This window comes from Eurypyga helias, unplaced genomic scaffold (assembly GCF_000690775.1).
Source record: "Eurypyga helias isolate BGI_N326 unplaced genomic scaffold, ASM69077v1 scaffold1936, whole genome shotgun sequence".
NCBI lineage: Eukaryota > Metazoa > Chordata > Aves > Eurypygiformes > Eurypygidae > Eurypyga > Eurypyga helias.
The window spans coordinates 4,837-18,251 of record NW_010254461.1 but is presented as its reverse complement, the minus strand read 5'-3'; the positions used below and the strand labels follow the sequence as shown (position 1 = coordinate 18,251).

The window sequence follows — 13,415 nt, the reverse complement described above, 5'->3', positions numbered from 1 at the left end:
ATTTTAACCTTAAATCTTTAATCTTACAAGGTTTTCTATAGATATTTTTTGGTAGAATAAGCATTTGAGGATTGTCTAATTGCTGCCTAAGCCCACAACCGTGCTGTCACACGAAGGGACAGTGCCCACTCCCCACCGTTCCCATCACTGGCCCATCAAGGAAGGCCGCGAGTGTCCTTCGGGTGCCTGACCACGCATCGTGTAACGTCAGGCTGCTGGGGGCCAGGGGCTGCTCCCACCTCTGTCCCTGCCCGTGGCCGGCCGAGCGCTCCCGCTGCTTTCCTTGGCCAGCGCCCATGGCGGTAGGCCCGCCGGCTGAGCTGCTGCCTGACGGAGCAGCACACCAAGGAGATGGGGAGACCGTTGTTTGGCCGGTCACTTTTGTGAACCAGGTCGTCACACAGCCCTGGGGTTGCTTGAGCTCATGCGCGGGGAAAGGCAGAAAATGTAGCAAAGAGAAACCTTTTGATTAGCAACATGGGTTTCTGTCAGCTGAAACTGGTAGCAAAACACGTTTAGCTTTTGGGGACTTCAACCTACAAATGTATTCTTTTGCTCTTCATTGTTCTCTTTTTGATATTAGTGGTTTAGCGTGGATGCAACAAGCAGCCAGAGAATGTCACACCCATCTCTCCAAAGCCTGTATACTAGTTTTACCTTTTTTTTTCCTTTCTGTTTCGATATATTCAGTGATCACACTAGCTTATTCATATGATGACACAACTCATGTTGAGCAGCTTTTCTGCTGTTTTTTTCAGCAGTCCTTTTATAGATACTGTTATAAATTCTCGTTAGCACATGTAGTGTAGAGCATATTTACCTTATGTACATATTGCAGTGTATCAACAAGTATTTTGTCTGAATGGGTCCAGTATACAAAGTGACTCAGATTTGGTTTTATTGACAGTTCTGCCATCCCCTCCCCCCAGGTCTGACTGTTACCATATGCTCCATCCTCAGTTACTTTATGTTTACTTCTGGATTCTTGATATTTTTTTTTTTTTTAAAAAAGCATAGCATTAAGCCTACGCTCACCCCCACAAAGCTATTTAAAACATTCAAACAGTAATGATTTCCCACTTGCAACTCCTCCTTGATTTGTCAGCCTAGTTCTTCCTGTGTTTGTGCTTCACTGATCTTCAGCAGAGCTATTTTTAATATGCTCTGAGAAGTCAAATGTCTTACAAAAGTCTAAGCAGATCATGTCTGTCTAATGCCTGTCATACCTGATTTCCTTTTCTGATGAGATTACAGGACCAGTTTTCCCTAACACTGTATTGACTAGCATAAACTATTTTTCTGTCCAGAGAGCTCATTAGTTTAGGAAAGGCATAGCAAGTAGTTGTTGGAAGCTAAATTCAGATGCATATTCAAATTAGAAGTAAGGTGATTTTTAAACAGAAAGTAATCAACTATTGGAACAATTTCCCTGGGTATCTGACAGACAACTTATTGTTGGCAGGCTGGAAATGGTACTAGTCGTCTGACATAGGTCTCTTTCAGCAGCAAGGTGTGGACTTGCTGCAGGAGATACTGAGTTGGGATATTGAGGTTAAACTTGACCTGTTTAACCTGACTGCATTGATTGTGATAATTAATAGTAGATTCTAAGGAAAAGTGGAAGCGTATGTTAGTAGAATGGGTAAGTTCAGAGTATTACAGGCAATTCATAAAGTACTTGCGTGCTGAAAGCTGCCTTTCTGACCTGTGAAGCAGTCTGTCACCCAGTTTTGCCCTCTTGGGTAACCCTGACCCAAAGGGCAGATGGTAATCGCAGTTCAGCGGAGCTTCCTCTGCCCCGCTGTGAACGGTGGGTTTCGTTTCCGGGACAGGCACCTGCATGGATGTGAGCTGGCTGCAGGTTCCCATGTGGACTCCTTCTGCTCCAAGCAGTCTTCATGTCTCTTCTGAAGTATTCCGTCAGATGGATGGAAGACTGCTGCCTGTGCTTCGGATAGAATGGAAAGTGGCCACTGATGGTAAGTGGTGGTTGTTTAATGTGAACGTGGAGCAGAGGAATTGCGTGTGATCTGCTGACAACAGGGAGGAGAAATGGCTTGAAGTCTCTCACCAATGGAGTCATGAAAGCAGACCTTTGAAATTTGGGGGGTTGGTCTCTTCATCTTGTTTGTTTTGGGGGATGTGATTTGATTTTTGTTGATGACTGAATCAGGCCCAGGGTCTGCTGGGTATTTAAGAGTTTAAAATGCTTCCCCTAGTAGAAGATAATGACATTTAAAATGGGGAAAGCAGATAAAAGGCTCACACCTTTATCACGGTAATGAGGAGAGAAAAGGGAGTTTGCCTGCAAGCATTGCCTTTTCACAGCATGGTAATGACTGCAGCAGTCTCATGCAGGAGAATTACATCTGTGAACTGAACAAAGGAGAATTAATTTGAGAGCGCACAAATAAATTATGTGCTGTTAACCCAGGGCAAGTTCCTCCTGCTTCGGGTAATCTAGCCTTTGTAACTTTGGTTCCCTGTGTGCACATGTGTCTTGATAAAGGAATAATTGTCTCTTTGTTGGAGCCTAAATGAGTACCAGTAAGTGAATTTTTCTCTTTCTCCAGATATCTTTGTTTGTATATGATGCTTCCCTTGCATGCTCTTGCCCGTGGTTTTGCACGGATTGAAGACAGAATTAAAGACATTCATTTCTAACTTCTGCAGGGCCTGTGTCTGAGGGCTGTGTAGAGTTGTTACCTCACTATAGCTGTAGTAGTGTAGAAGCAGACTCGGGTAACCCCCCATCATTTTGCGTAGCCATGGTTATCAACTTTCTCATTGGGATTGTCTGTACCAAAATAAAAGCACATTTGCTTTAGTGCCCAAAGTGCCTGAAGCAGCCTTGAGGGGCAGAGCTGAACACAACACTGAACCTGTGGATCTGCTGGGGTGTCTGGAAGAATGAAGTTGCCTTCTATACTGCCCCTTCATTTGCACAGGTGAAGCTCTTGCCACACAAGACAACCTTTAAGCTGCAAGTGGTGTTAGTCAGCCCTGCACGCTCACTTTTTCATGGCCGGTTATCTTTGTGTTGGGTTCCCCAGTGCTTCAAAGGAGTAAGACTGACAAGACTAGGCACAGTAGGTAGTCTCTGTGGGGGTTGCAACCTCTACACGTGCAGATGACAGGAAAGACAGACATCTCTCTCCATCCCTGTGCCTGCAGCTAGCATCTGGTGTCTCCGAGGGGCAGAGCTGTCTGTGATGCAAGTGAACACCAATCAACAGATCTGCGCCCAGTTTGACTTTCAGAACAACTTGACGCTTCAGGTCCGTCCGGATGGAGGTCGGGTGAGTGCAAAGGGCTCTAAGCTCATTTTTCTAGGCCATTGTTTCTGCTTTCACTGTCATACAACAGAGTTATTGATTAAAAGGTATGGACTGGTTAGAAGAGTTGATGAAATCGGGCTTGAGACCTGCTGTTGTTTCCAGTTTGCTTTACACTTGTGTGTAACCATGTACAAACTGCTTACTTAATCTTGGTTTCTCTTTCACTCTTCCCATCCTTCTGGTTTTAAGAATCGTTGCTCTCAAGTGCCTGGCACATGTCTTGTTCTGGATGTTACTTAAAGCAAGTAAATATAGGAGTTTTTGCATTCTGCTTGACAGATATGACATTTCTAGTCTGTAACTCAACCCTTCCTTTTACTTCCAGTTCCTTCTTGTACGCTCTTGCTGTGGAGGAAAGCGCCAACCTTGCGGCTGGTCCTTCAGCTTACACTCAGTCTGGGAAGCTTGTCAGAAAAATGCTGAGCATCCACAGCTCCCTTCATGAACAGTAAGAATCTGGAGATCGTTGCTTACCACGCAGAATTTGGCCATAGTTCACTTACCGTCTGGAGCCAGTACCCCTCCCAGGATTTGCACAGCATTCCTGGTGTGGAAAAGAGTATAGATTGAAGAAAATAGGTATGGAATGACCAGGTGCAGATCTGTGTAAGTGCAGTTCTAAATGCTTAGCGCTTGCACAGCACTGCAAGATTCATACTAGACTAAAATGTCTGTCTCAAAACTGCGTGTTTTAGCCTCATTGCCCTTCGGTTCAGAATGAATTTAGTGGAAACTCCACACAGTTTGGCATAAGACTGTTGTATTAGCTCAAAGATCCCAGGAAATAACCACTTTTCTCATTTTGAACAGAAGAGTTTGGGAGAGACCGAGGAACTGGTACATTTAATACGCTTGAGTTCCATTTCTTTATAGTCAATCTTCAGAAAAAGTCATACGGAATGAGGGAGGGAACACAGTGAAACAGGGCCAAGTCAGCTGTTGATTTCTTGTGAATGTTTCTTTCAGTGGAATTTCAGTTTTGACCGTTTCGAAGTGGAACCTGGCCAGACTTACCAGGTGACTGTCTACCACCTGCCCAAACTGGGTATGCATGGAGACTACAACTGCAAGTCCACGTCTCTCACAGTTCCTGGTAAGAGACGCTCTAGTTCATTGGGGCCTTGAGGTTAGGACTGTGAAGGTTTGTGGACCTGTGGGTTGGGGTTTTTTCCAGACTAGATCATGATCTGTGAGCAAGTTTGGCAATAGGGTGGCATATTATAAAAACATGTCCTTTCTGAGTATTGCTGTTTGGAAAGTCCATGGTGCTAGCCTTATCTACAGTACCCTTGGGCTATATATCCAAAATGCATGTACTGTGTTGTCCTACAAGTCACCATGCTTTCTGGGATCCTGTGTCCAGAAGTTTGTCAAATCTCTGCTTGGAATAAAGTGCATGTGGAGGGACTAGTCTGTGATGACCAGCTCCTTTGATTCTGGTTGACTGTAGGTCTTACATGGAAGATATTACTATAAACATTTTTATATGCTCCCTAGAAAACTCGACAAAGACTTGAACTTGGGCATCTGAGTTCTGAGAAACTGCTTCTGTACCTTGCCAAGAATTCTGCTACAGCTATGGCTAAAGAGAAATTCATAATTAAACCTGAAAGCTAGTAGGTGCCCCTCTGAGGGGCTGTTTGAAGATAAGTTACATCTCCCAGACCTCGTTGCTGAAATGTTTGCCAGTGGAGCAGGCACAAAGATACTTCATCCTCGTGAAAAGGGCTGTGGATTAATCTTTTGTGCTCTCTGCAGACTTATTGCTGCTGCTTTTACTTAATTTTGAGTCTTCCAAAGTTGCCCCTTTGCTTCCAGATCGGGAGCAATAAAGTTTGGTTTCTAGTGTTAAATTTTAGATATGTGAAGTTTGATTTCGAAGACATGGTTGGGCATAATTTACCAAGAAACTTGACAGAACTGAGTGCCTGACCTTTTCTTGGGTATGTGAAAGTTTTCCTGTAACTGAAAAGAATGTGTTTTGTTGTTTTCCCTGAAGATGCTGAGCATCTGCAGTGCCCTCTGGCTGCACTGATTAGTTTATAAATACTTGGCACTGACTACAGCTTGAAAACTGGTTCATAATTTTCTTCTTAACTTGCTGATAGTTGTCCAGGTGACTTTGTAGTTATAAAATGGCCAAGTATGCAGCATGTCAATCAGAGTGAGATGGAAAAGGAGAGGGGTGGCACTTGTTTTTCAGCCCTCTTATCCTTTCTTACACCTGGTCATACTGCGAACTTCCTGGCTTTCATCCTCCCCTCTTCTACAGACACGTGTTGAGCTCGGCAGCTGGAGGAGCTTTGCTGATCAGAGCTTATGTGTGAATTACAGGGACGCTGTAAATTTTCCAACTTTGGAATTGGAAATTTAAGATATCTAATGTTTTCTTTCAACCGTTTAAGCAGGGAGTTGTTCTTTTCCTTTGTGTCCAAACCCTGGAGGAGAGAGAGGCGTAGTTTAGGCTGAGATTTGTAAATCCCACATTGCTAAATATTGAATGTGTAAATCTGCATTTGACTGTGGGGAAAAAAGTCCCAAAGAGCAGTGCCAATCTGCTAAAAAAAAGAATTATAAAAGTGGAAGATTTGGAATCAAGAAAAGATTCCAGCTGCCTCATTTTCCTGGGGCAGAATGCTTGTGGAGGAGTCTGTCACCGTGGTGCTCTCAAAGTCCACAGAAGCTTTAATTCCACTATGACCCTCTCTGCACAAGCCTTACGTTAGCAAGAACTGTCAAATGTTACTGTTATAAGTAGTAGTTTATATTTTCAGTCTTATTAATTCTCTGTGGTCTGGAAAAAAAAACCAAAACACAGCCCCTCCAGCGATCTCGTGGTGGTGGTTAGTTTGTACACTGGAAACCAATCCTGTTCTGCTGCAGAATTTTGCTACTGCCCTGGAGCAAAGATCCCTACTCGTCAAAGAGGGCATAGTTAGCTGTCTGGCTTCTGCTAAGAACATGGGTGGGTTTTCCTAATGGAAGTACAATGTTTCTGACTAGTCACTGATGGTCTTTCTTGCAGACTGCATGGACCCTCTAATGAAAAGGACCGTCCCCTGTGTAGAGACAGGTAAAGATTTTTGTGTTTGAGTCATGCGGACACGGGCTGCTCTGAAATATTTCTGACAATTGAGAAACTTGGGAATATCTCCGCTACTTCCAGGCAGTTTGTGGGAGCCCCAGATCCAAGGCAAAAGTCTAGATGATACAACTCTGCTCGTGAGGTTTAACCCCTGGATGGAGTCAGCCCGGTACGAAATTCACGTGGCCAGTTTCCTGAATGAGAAGAAGTGTAAAACAATCACACATGACTTCACTGAGGTAATTACCCTCCTAAATGATATCCTCTCTGGTAATTTGGACAAACATCTCTTTAACGGTTGCTAAACAAGGAGTTAGAGCTGTGCTGTGGGAGAGGTAACACATGCACTTGTACAGCCGTTTTCCAGGAATTTTCACAGATATTTTTAATTACCTTTGGAAAGGGGAACTTTTATCCACCAAATTCTTGAAATAAAGATCAAAAAGATGTTTTCTAATGCACGGAGCAGTCTGTAAACATCTGCAAAGAAACCCAAATCTGATATTTGCCCGTGTGGATTTTACTACCGTTTTCAAGCCAATGCCTGGGGAAATAAGACTTACTGAAAACTTACACCTGAATTTTGGTTGACTAAATCACTGAAGTAGTCTATCAAATGTGATGACGTGGGGGATGTTAATTAAATCTTTTAGATTAAGAATGAGCGGTTTTGTAACAAATGCTTCAATCAAACTGAGAATTGATTCTTGTAGGTCTTACACCCTGTGTTGCTCAGAAGCTTAAAGTAGACCAGGGCATCTTCCGATTTAAGAAATGTTCCCCTTCAGGCAACTGAAGGATGAGAAATACTGAATATTTGGTACCAGCCCCCACCTTTCCTTGGGGGAGAGAAGAATCACAGAGTGGTTTGGGTTGGAAGGGACCGATATATTGGCATTCAGTTTGCTTAACCTTTCCATTCCTTCCACACTTAAACCCTTTTGTACTCCATGCACTGATACGTATTAAGTTACTGCTGACACAGCTATACAGCTGTGCGTGTATTTCCCTGGCAAAGAGGAATAAACCTCGTTTTGGAGTATGTACCTGCTAATCATTGTAAAGAATATATTTAGATGATCCTGATAATTGTGTACAGCGGGTAACAAGGACAACTTAATTGTCTGTTCTAGTGTCAGAAGCGGCAGTGTTGACAGCTTTTTTTAATTAAACACGGAAGCTTGTTAATGTTTGCAGATTAAATAACTAAAGACAGATTGTTAAGGAACTGTAAGGTTAAGTTAACACATTTGAAGTTATGTGATGTGTGTCCTTAATTGTTTCCTGTTACCTGTGCAACCTTAGCCTGCTGTCTTAATTGCATTACCGGGTCTGTCACATGGGACACCTGCAACGATGGTGCCCAGACCATTTATCCCTTTTATTCTCTGTGAGCTTCATGATCCCAAAAAAAAAACCAAACCCACCACCAATCTGCTTGTTTGGACCACTGCCTTCTCATGTTGACTCCCTTTCTTTTTTCTTGCTTTCATTCCATTTCCTTCCTCTTCTTATAACTTGCATCTGTGCTCTGCAGGGTGGATTGCAACAGCCAGTGAATGTCACAATCAAAATAGAGAAGAACATAAGGGCTTGCTGCAACTACAAGATACAGGTGGGATCTCGCTGTTGTTCCTGCGTCTGTCCTTCGCCAACACGGCGACGAGCAGCTTAGGAACACTTTGCACAGTGTTTTGTTATGAGATTGGCTAGTCCGTAGTTACCTCTGTCAGGGAAATAACGATTATGGGTGAAAGAACAACTTCTTTATATAAGGATTCTCTGTAGACAGTGGCCTTTCCTCCGTATGGGGGTGCCGAGTCAGAGATGATGGAGTGGGAATGGCAGGTGTGCAAGCTCAGGAGCTCCCCTTAACGTAAAACCTAAGGGTTCTTGATGAATCTTGTTTTCTGAAGGGAAGTAGGAATTCTGTGTCCCTGCACTAAAATACAGGAATGTAGAGGCAGGGGGAAAGTAAAGCGGAGGAAAAAATTGCTATTAAGAATAGCTTCTGTTTTTTCTGAATTTCTCAACTGCAGATTCAGCCGTTCTTTGCGAGCTGTGGCACAGACTGCCTGAGACACTCTGCTTTCATCCCGTGTTCACCAGCTCCAAGTGAGAACTGCTTTTCTGTAAATCGGTTTCCGTTGTCTTGCAGACGAGACCTGAATCGTTAATGTAACTCTCTTCTTTTACAGGTACAGACCCATCAGGTAAGAAGTTCTTCCAGTACCTTGGAACTTTTTTTGCTGGTCTTTTCCTGTCGTATAGAATAACAAATGATCCTCTCTGGGAATGACCCGATGGGCAGGAAAATGACCCCTTTGTAACACTGAATTCAGAATGAGTTGTGTTAAGAGTTACTTCACCATAACTTAATGAGGCAAGTATTTGTATGCAGCGCGAACCTCAGAGCAATTTTCTTAAGAGATACTTCACTTGCATAAAACTCTTTGAGAAACAGTTTTGACAAGAAGGATCTTAATATAAAATACTTTCTGTCACTTTGCTCAGTGTTAAAAAATTTGCATAATATAAAGCAGCTTTTGGAGAGAATAGCTTGCATATATTCATTTTTATGAATGTCAAGATAAATCATGTGCATAATGATTTGACATCTTTTTTTTTGGCTGCCGCAACACCTGTAAGGAGCTAGTTTGCCCAAGATTTAAAAAGAAAAACACCTGTAGGTTGAAGAAGCCCACATCACCCAAAATGGTGGGGTGTTTTTTTTTTTAAATTAAGATAGATTACATAAACGGGCAGGACATGAGCGGCATGCCTGTCAAAGCTGGATAAATATTGCTGTTCGGGGGAAGGTTATTGATCTGTGTTTTCAGTGGGCTGCACATATGGTTCTTTATGGAGCAAGCTTCTGGTGTCGAACAGCATCGTGAAAGCAGGAATTCATTCTGAGAAGTGACTGTGGTATGTTGTAAGGGGGAAGTGCCGGGCTAGATGTGGTTTTAGTCAGAGCCAGGGTCCTTCTCCCTTGGCTCCTGCTGCTCAAGAAACTCCTGTTCTTTGCTGAAACTCTGTTTGTGTAAAGCAGTGTCTGAGTGCTATTTTTGTACTGCAGGTGATATGATTATATGGCTCTACTGGTGTATCACTGGGATCTGTGTGTTACTGGTGGGATCAGTCATAACTGGTGTGATTTGTATGACCAAAAAACGAGCAGGTGAGACTCATACCAGCTAGGAAGAAAAGATTCAGTGCTAAAACCATATTGTTTCCTGCTTCTGTACCTATTCCTATTGCTGTTTTCTTCCTTGCTGTTCTGATGTCTTGCCACTGAGATGATGCCTATGTAAACACCACCTCCTGTGTTACGTCATGGGACTTGTAACATCCTAATACCATCAACCTGGTTAAGTAAAGCCTTCCATGGGTTATATTATCTGATACTCTGTTTTCACAGTGCTTCAGAGCTCAGGAGAGGAAAAAGGAACTTCACAGTTCAGCCCTTTGTTTCCTGCAGATTGTGGATGGATGTCTTTTCCAATTATTTTTCTCCTGCATTGCATAAGAGTTTTGCAGGACAGAAGCTTCCTGTTTGTTCAGACTGTAGTCTTCCTCCTGTCCCTCAAAGTCTCTACAGAATTCATTTTTATACTATTTTGAGCTTAAATAATGTTTTTCAATTAAGATGGAAGAAAAACAGGACACAGAGGTTGACTGAGTGAGTTGGAAAATCGGGTGTTTAAGGACTAATTCCCAGTCTTTTGTGCTGCAACCATGGGGCAGTTACCACAGGGAAACTGTGCAGCTCACTGGGGTGTTTTTACCACCCTAGTGGTAAAAACATTACTCATTACAATGGAAAATTTCCTAACATCCAGCTTACCTGTAAGATGTAGCTAGGGATGCTTTAGTTGCCTCTTCAGAGAAGCCTCTTAAGAAAAACTATCTTTAAAAAAGCCTCCTCTCCTTAAGGAGAGGTAACAGAACAAGTGGAGGTTCTGTATTTCTTGAGGCTGGCCAGATCTGGGGAGGATAAAGAAAATTGGTTTTGAGTGCATTCCTTTCCCTCTCAAAGGAAAAGTGTAGTGAAGTACATGGCAAAATTGGCTGTAGAAGAGTCTATTCATTTAGTATATGGTGTTTATTAGGCTGTGTTTTAATCCCTGCACAGTGTAAGAGGGATTTTTAACCTAATCTTTGGAAGGTCTTGCCATTTTAATGGTTTAATCTTACTTCACGTTTTCAGAACTGACAGTGCTTTTCTGTCTTCCAGGACACCAGCGAGGGAAATACAACCACAATGATTTGCAGACTGGTAAGGTGTCCTGCCTGCGTGTTATCTAGCACATGTGAATGCCTTCTGGAAGTCACACTCATTTGTCCAGAAGGGGCTCTTGTAGGCTCTACTGCTCTCTAGGTGCTTCTCAAAATCAAAAGGCAGCCTTAGGATCTTCCTGTTTAGCTAAAAGAAACTCTGTAATATCCCATAGCCTTGGACAGAGAAACATGGAAGTGGAAATGCCATATGTGGCAGACAGGAGATAACTGCATCGTGATGTGGTGAGGCTGAGGCTGTCCTGACAAAAGAACCTTTGCTCATCGCCTAAGCCACAGCACTAGGGGATTGTTTGGGGTGGGGGCACTCAGCTCTCCAGCTTACAGCTATGTTTTCAAGCCTCTTGAAGCTGGTGTGTTGTTTTTGTGTGGTGAAATTCCATGAACCATCCAGCCAGCGTTGTAAACCACAGGTCCGCTGTCTGGACTTGCGTATTAAATTTATGCAGTGAGATGTTGTCTGTGCATGTTGCCAAAACAGCTTCAAAACTGGTAGTTGCTAGAACCTTTTGTTAATTATCTCCCGTGTTGATTGCTGCCGAGTTGCACCCCTACATTTTGGGGATGTGGCTGGGATGAATATTTTTCTGTCTTTCAGCAGCACCATATACCGACCTTCCTCTGCCCCCCTTGAAGCCCCGCAAGGTCTGGATCGTGTACTCAGCCGATCACCTGCTGTACGTGGACGTGGTGCTGAAGTTCGCCGAGTTCCTGATGACGGTCTGTGGCACTGCTGTAGCCTTGGATCTGCTGGAGGATCACCAGATCTCAGAGTTAGGGCCGTTACCCTGGCTTACTCGGCAGAAGAAGGAAATGGAAGACCTGTCTTCCAAGATCATCATCTTATGCTCACGGGGCACCCAGGCCAAATGGCAGGCCATGCTTGGGAGTGAGCCTGTGTGTCTCAGGCAAGATCAGCAAAAGCCCACGGGAGACATGTTCACCCCGGCCTTGAATTTGATCCTGCCAGATTTCAAGAAGCCAGCTTGTTTTGGAATGTATATAGTCTGTTATTTTGAGGGGATAAGTAGTGAGAAAGAGGTACCTGATCTGTTCAACGTCATCCCCAGGTACCAACTGATGGAAAAGTTTGAGGATATTTATTTTCGGATTCAGGATCTGGAGAAGTTTGAACCTGGGCGCATCCATCGAATCCAAGAAATCACAGCTGAGAATTACATCGATAGCCCTAGTGGGAGGAAGTTGAAAGAAGCAGTGCAAAAGTTCAGGAACTGGCAGACTGAGCACCCGGACTGGTTTGAGAGTGAAACCATCTGCTTGGACAGTGATGAAGAGTTGCAGTCCCTGAACAGAGAGAGCCAGGTGGATTCGTTGCTGAGTGAACCAGGTGGAATTGTGAAACACCAGCTGCACCTATGGGAGCCTGACTGCCACTGCTCTTACGTCGTCGACCTCCACATGCATGACGGTGAAACTGGAGGCTGTAAACTGCAGCCTCAGCTTAATCCCTGTGGGGATCTGACTGCTCAGACTACGGTCCTTCCTATGGATGAGGTTCCTCTAATTCAGGTAGTGGAGCCAGTCCCTTCCATGGAAGATAGAAATATCCTTGGTCATCATGTGCTGAGTAATGAGGACCGTGTGGAAGGAGTTCCTCTTCTGGAGACAAGCTTTCCAATGAGGAATAACATCCTCCTCCACGATGACTCTGAAGCTTCAGCAGTAGATGACCAGAGCCCTTCAAACCTCTCAGGTGAACTGAGACACCACCTGAACGGACTCATGTACTCTCTCTATCAGCAGAGCGTCATTCATTCGGAGCCGTCTCGCTGCCGAGAGGAGGCTGACCAGCAAGACCAGTTGGTCTTTGATGACCAGTGCAAAGACCAAAGACAGTCAGTGCAGTCAGACCAGGGCTACATCTCTAGATGTTCTCCTCTGCCTCCTGATGACCTTGTGGAGGAGGAGGAGGAGGAGGAAGAAGAGGAGGATCAGGAAAAGCAAGTGGTCTTCCATGAACTCTCTCCAGAGGTCTTGAACAGTCTAAAGAGCCTCCAGCAGCAGCTGTTTTTCCAGGACATTCAACGGAGCTCTGACTGGGGGTATCCATCCGAGGTGATGGACCTTGGCCAGTCTTTGCAGGACTGTTAGGCTCTATCTGGGACCATTTGAATATAGGGATGGGAGGTGGTACCACGCACAGTGTTGAAACTGCGTTTCCAGCACCATCCTTGTCCTCGTGTGGCACACGACTTCCTGGTGGGATCTTCCTGCCTGCTGCTAGGAGGCAGGATTGCCCAGCAGACTGGTAATGTTGCTTCCAATCTCTGTGGAGAGAAGCAAGGAATATTAGCCACCCCTATGGAAGAACAGGCAGTAGTTCTGTTCCTCGGGGAGATGTGTTACGTTGAGTCCTCACTGATGGATGGCAGAAAAATTGTTATGGCTCATCCACTTGTGCCTTCAAAATGCCCTCCAGCTGCACTAGATAAAAGTCATGGCCAGAGTTTGGAAAGCAGGTTTACAATCATGGAATCTTTAGGCTGGAAAAGACCTCTAAGAACATCAAGTCCAACCGTTAACCTAACACTGCCAATGCCACCGCTGACCCATGTCCCTAAGTACTTTGTGTCTGAAGTGCCTCCAGGGATGGTGACTCGGCCACCTCCTGGGCAGCCCGTTCCAATGCCTGACCACACTTTCAGTGGAGAATTTTTTTCCTCATATCCAGC

At 44.3% G+C, this 13,415-nt stretch overlaps 1 protein-coding gene across 1 annotated transcript in view; it reads left to right on the top strand.

Moving 5' to 3' along the window:
- Nucleotides 1–12,834, top strand: part of IL17RA (interleukin 17 receptor A) — a 13,896-nt gene extending 1,062 nt beyond the window's left edge. The window contains exons 2-12 of the mRNA XM_010152968.1: nt 1,833–1,979; nt 3,175–3,299; nt 4,305–4,431; nt 6,364–6,411; nt 6,505–6,662; nt 7,961–8,038; nt 8,463–8,538; nt 8,622–8,636; nt 9,503–9,604; nt 10,661–10,702; nt 11,321–12,834. Of these exons, the coding sequence (XP_010151270.1) occupies nt 1,841–1,979; nt 3,175–3,299; nt 4,305–4,431; nt 6,364–6,411; nt 6,505–6,662; nt 7,961–8,038; nt 8,463–8,538; nt 8,622–8,636; nt 9,503–9,604; nt 10,661–10,702; nt 11,321–12,834 (2,424 nt within the window). The 5' untranslated portion in view covers nt 1,833–1,840. The remainder of the gene's footprint in view (nt 1–1,832; nt 1,980–3,174; nt 3,300–4,304; nt 4,432–6,363; nt 6,412–6,504; nt 6,663–7,960; nt 8,039–8,462; nt 8,539–8,621; nt 8,637–9,502; nt 9,605–10,660; nt 10,703–11,320) is intronic.
- The last annotated feature ends 581 nt before the right edge of the window (nt 12,835–13,415 follow it).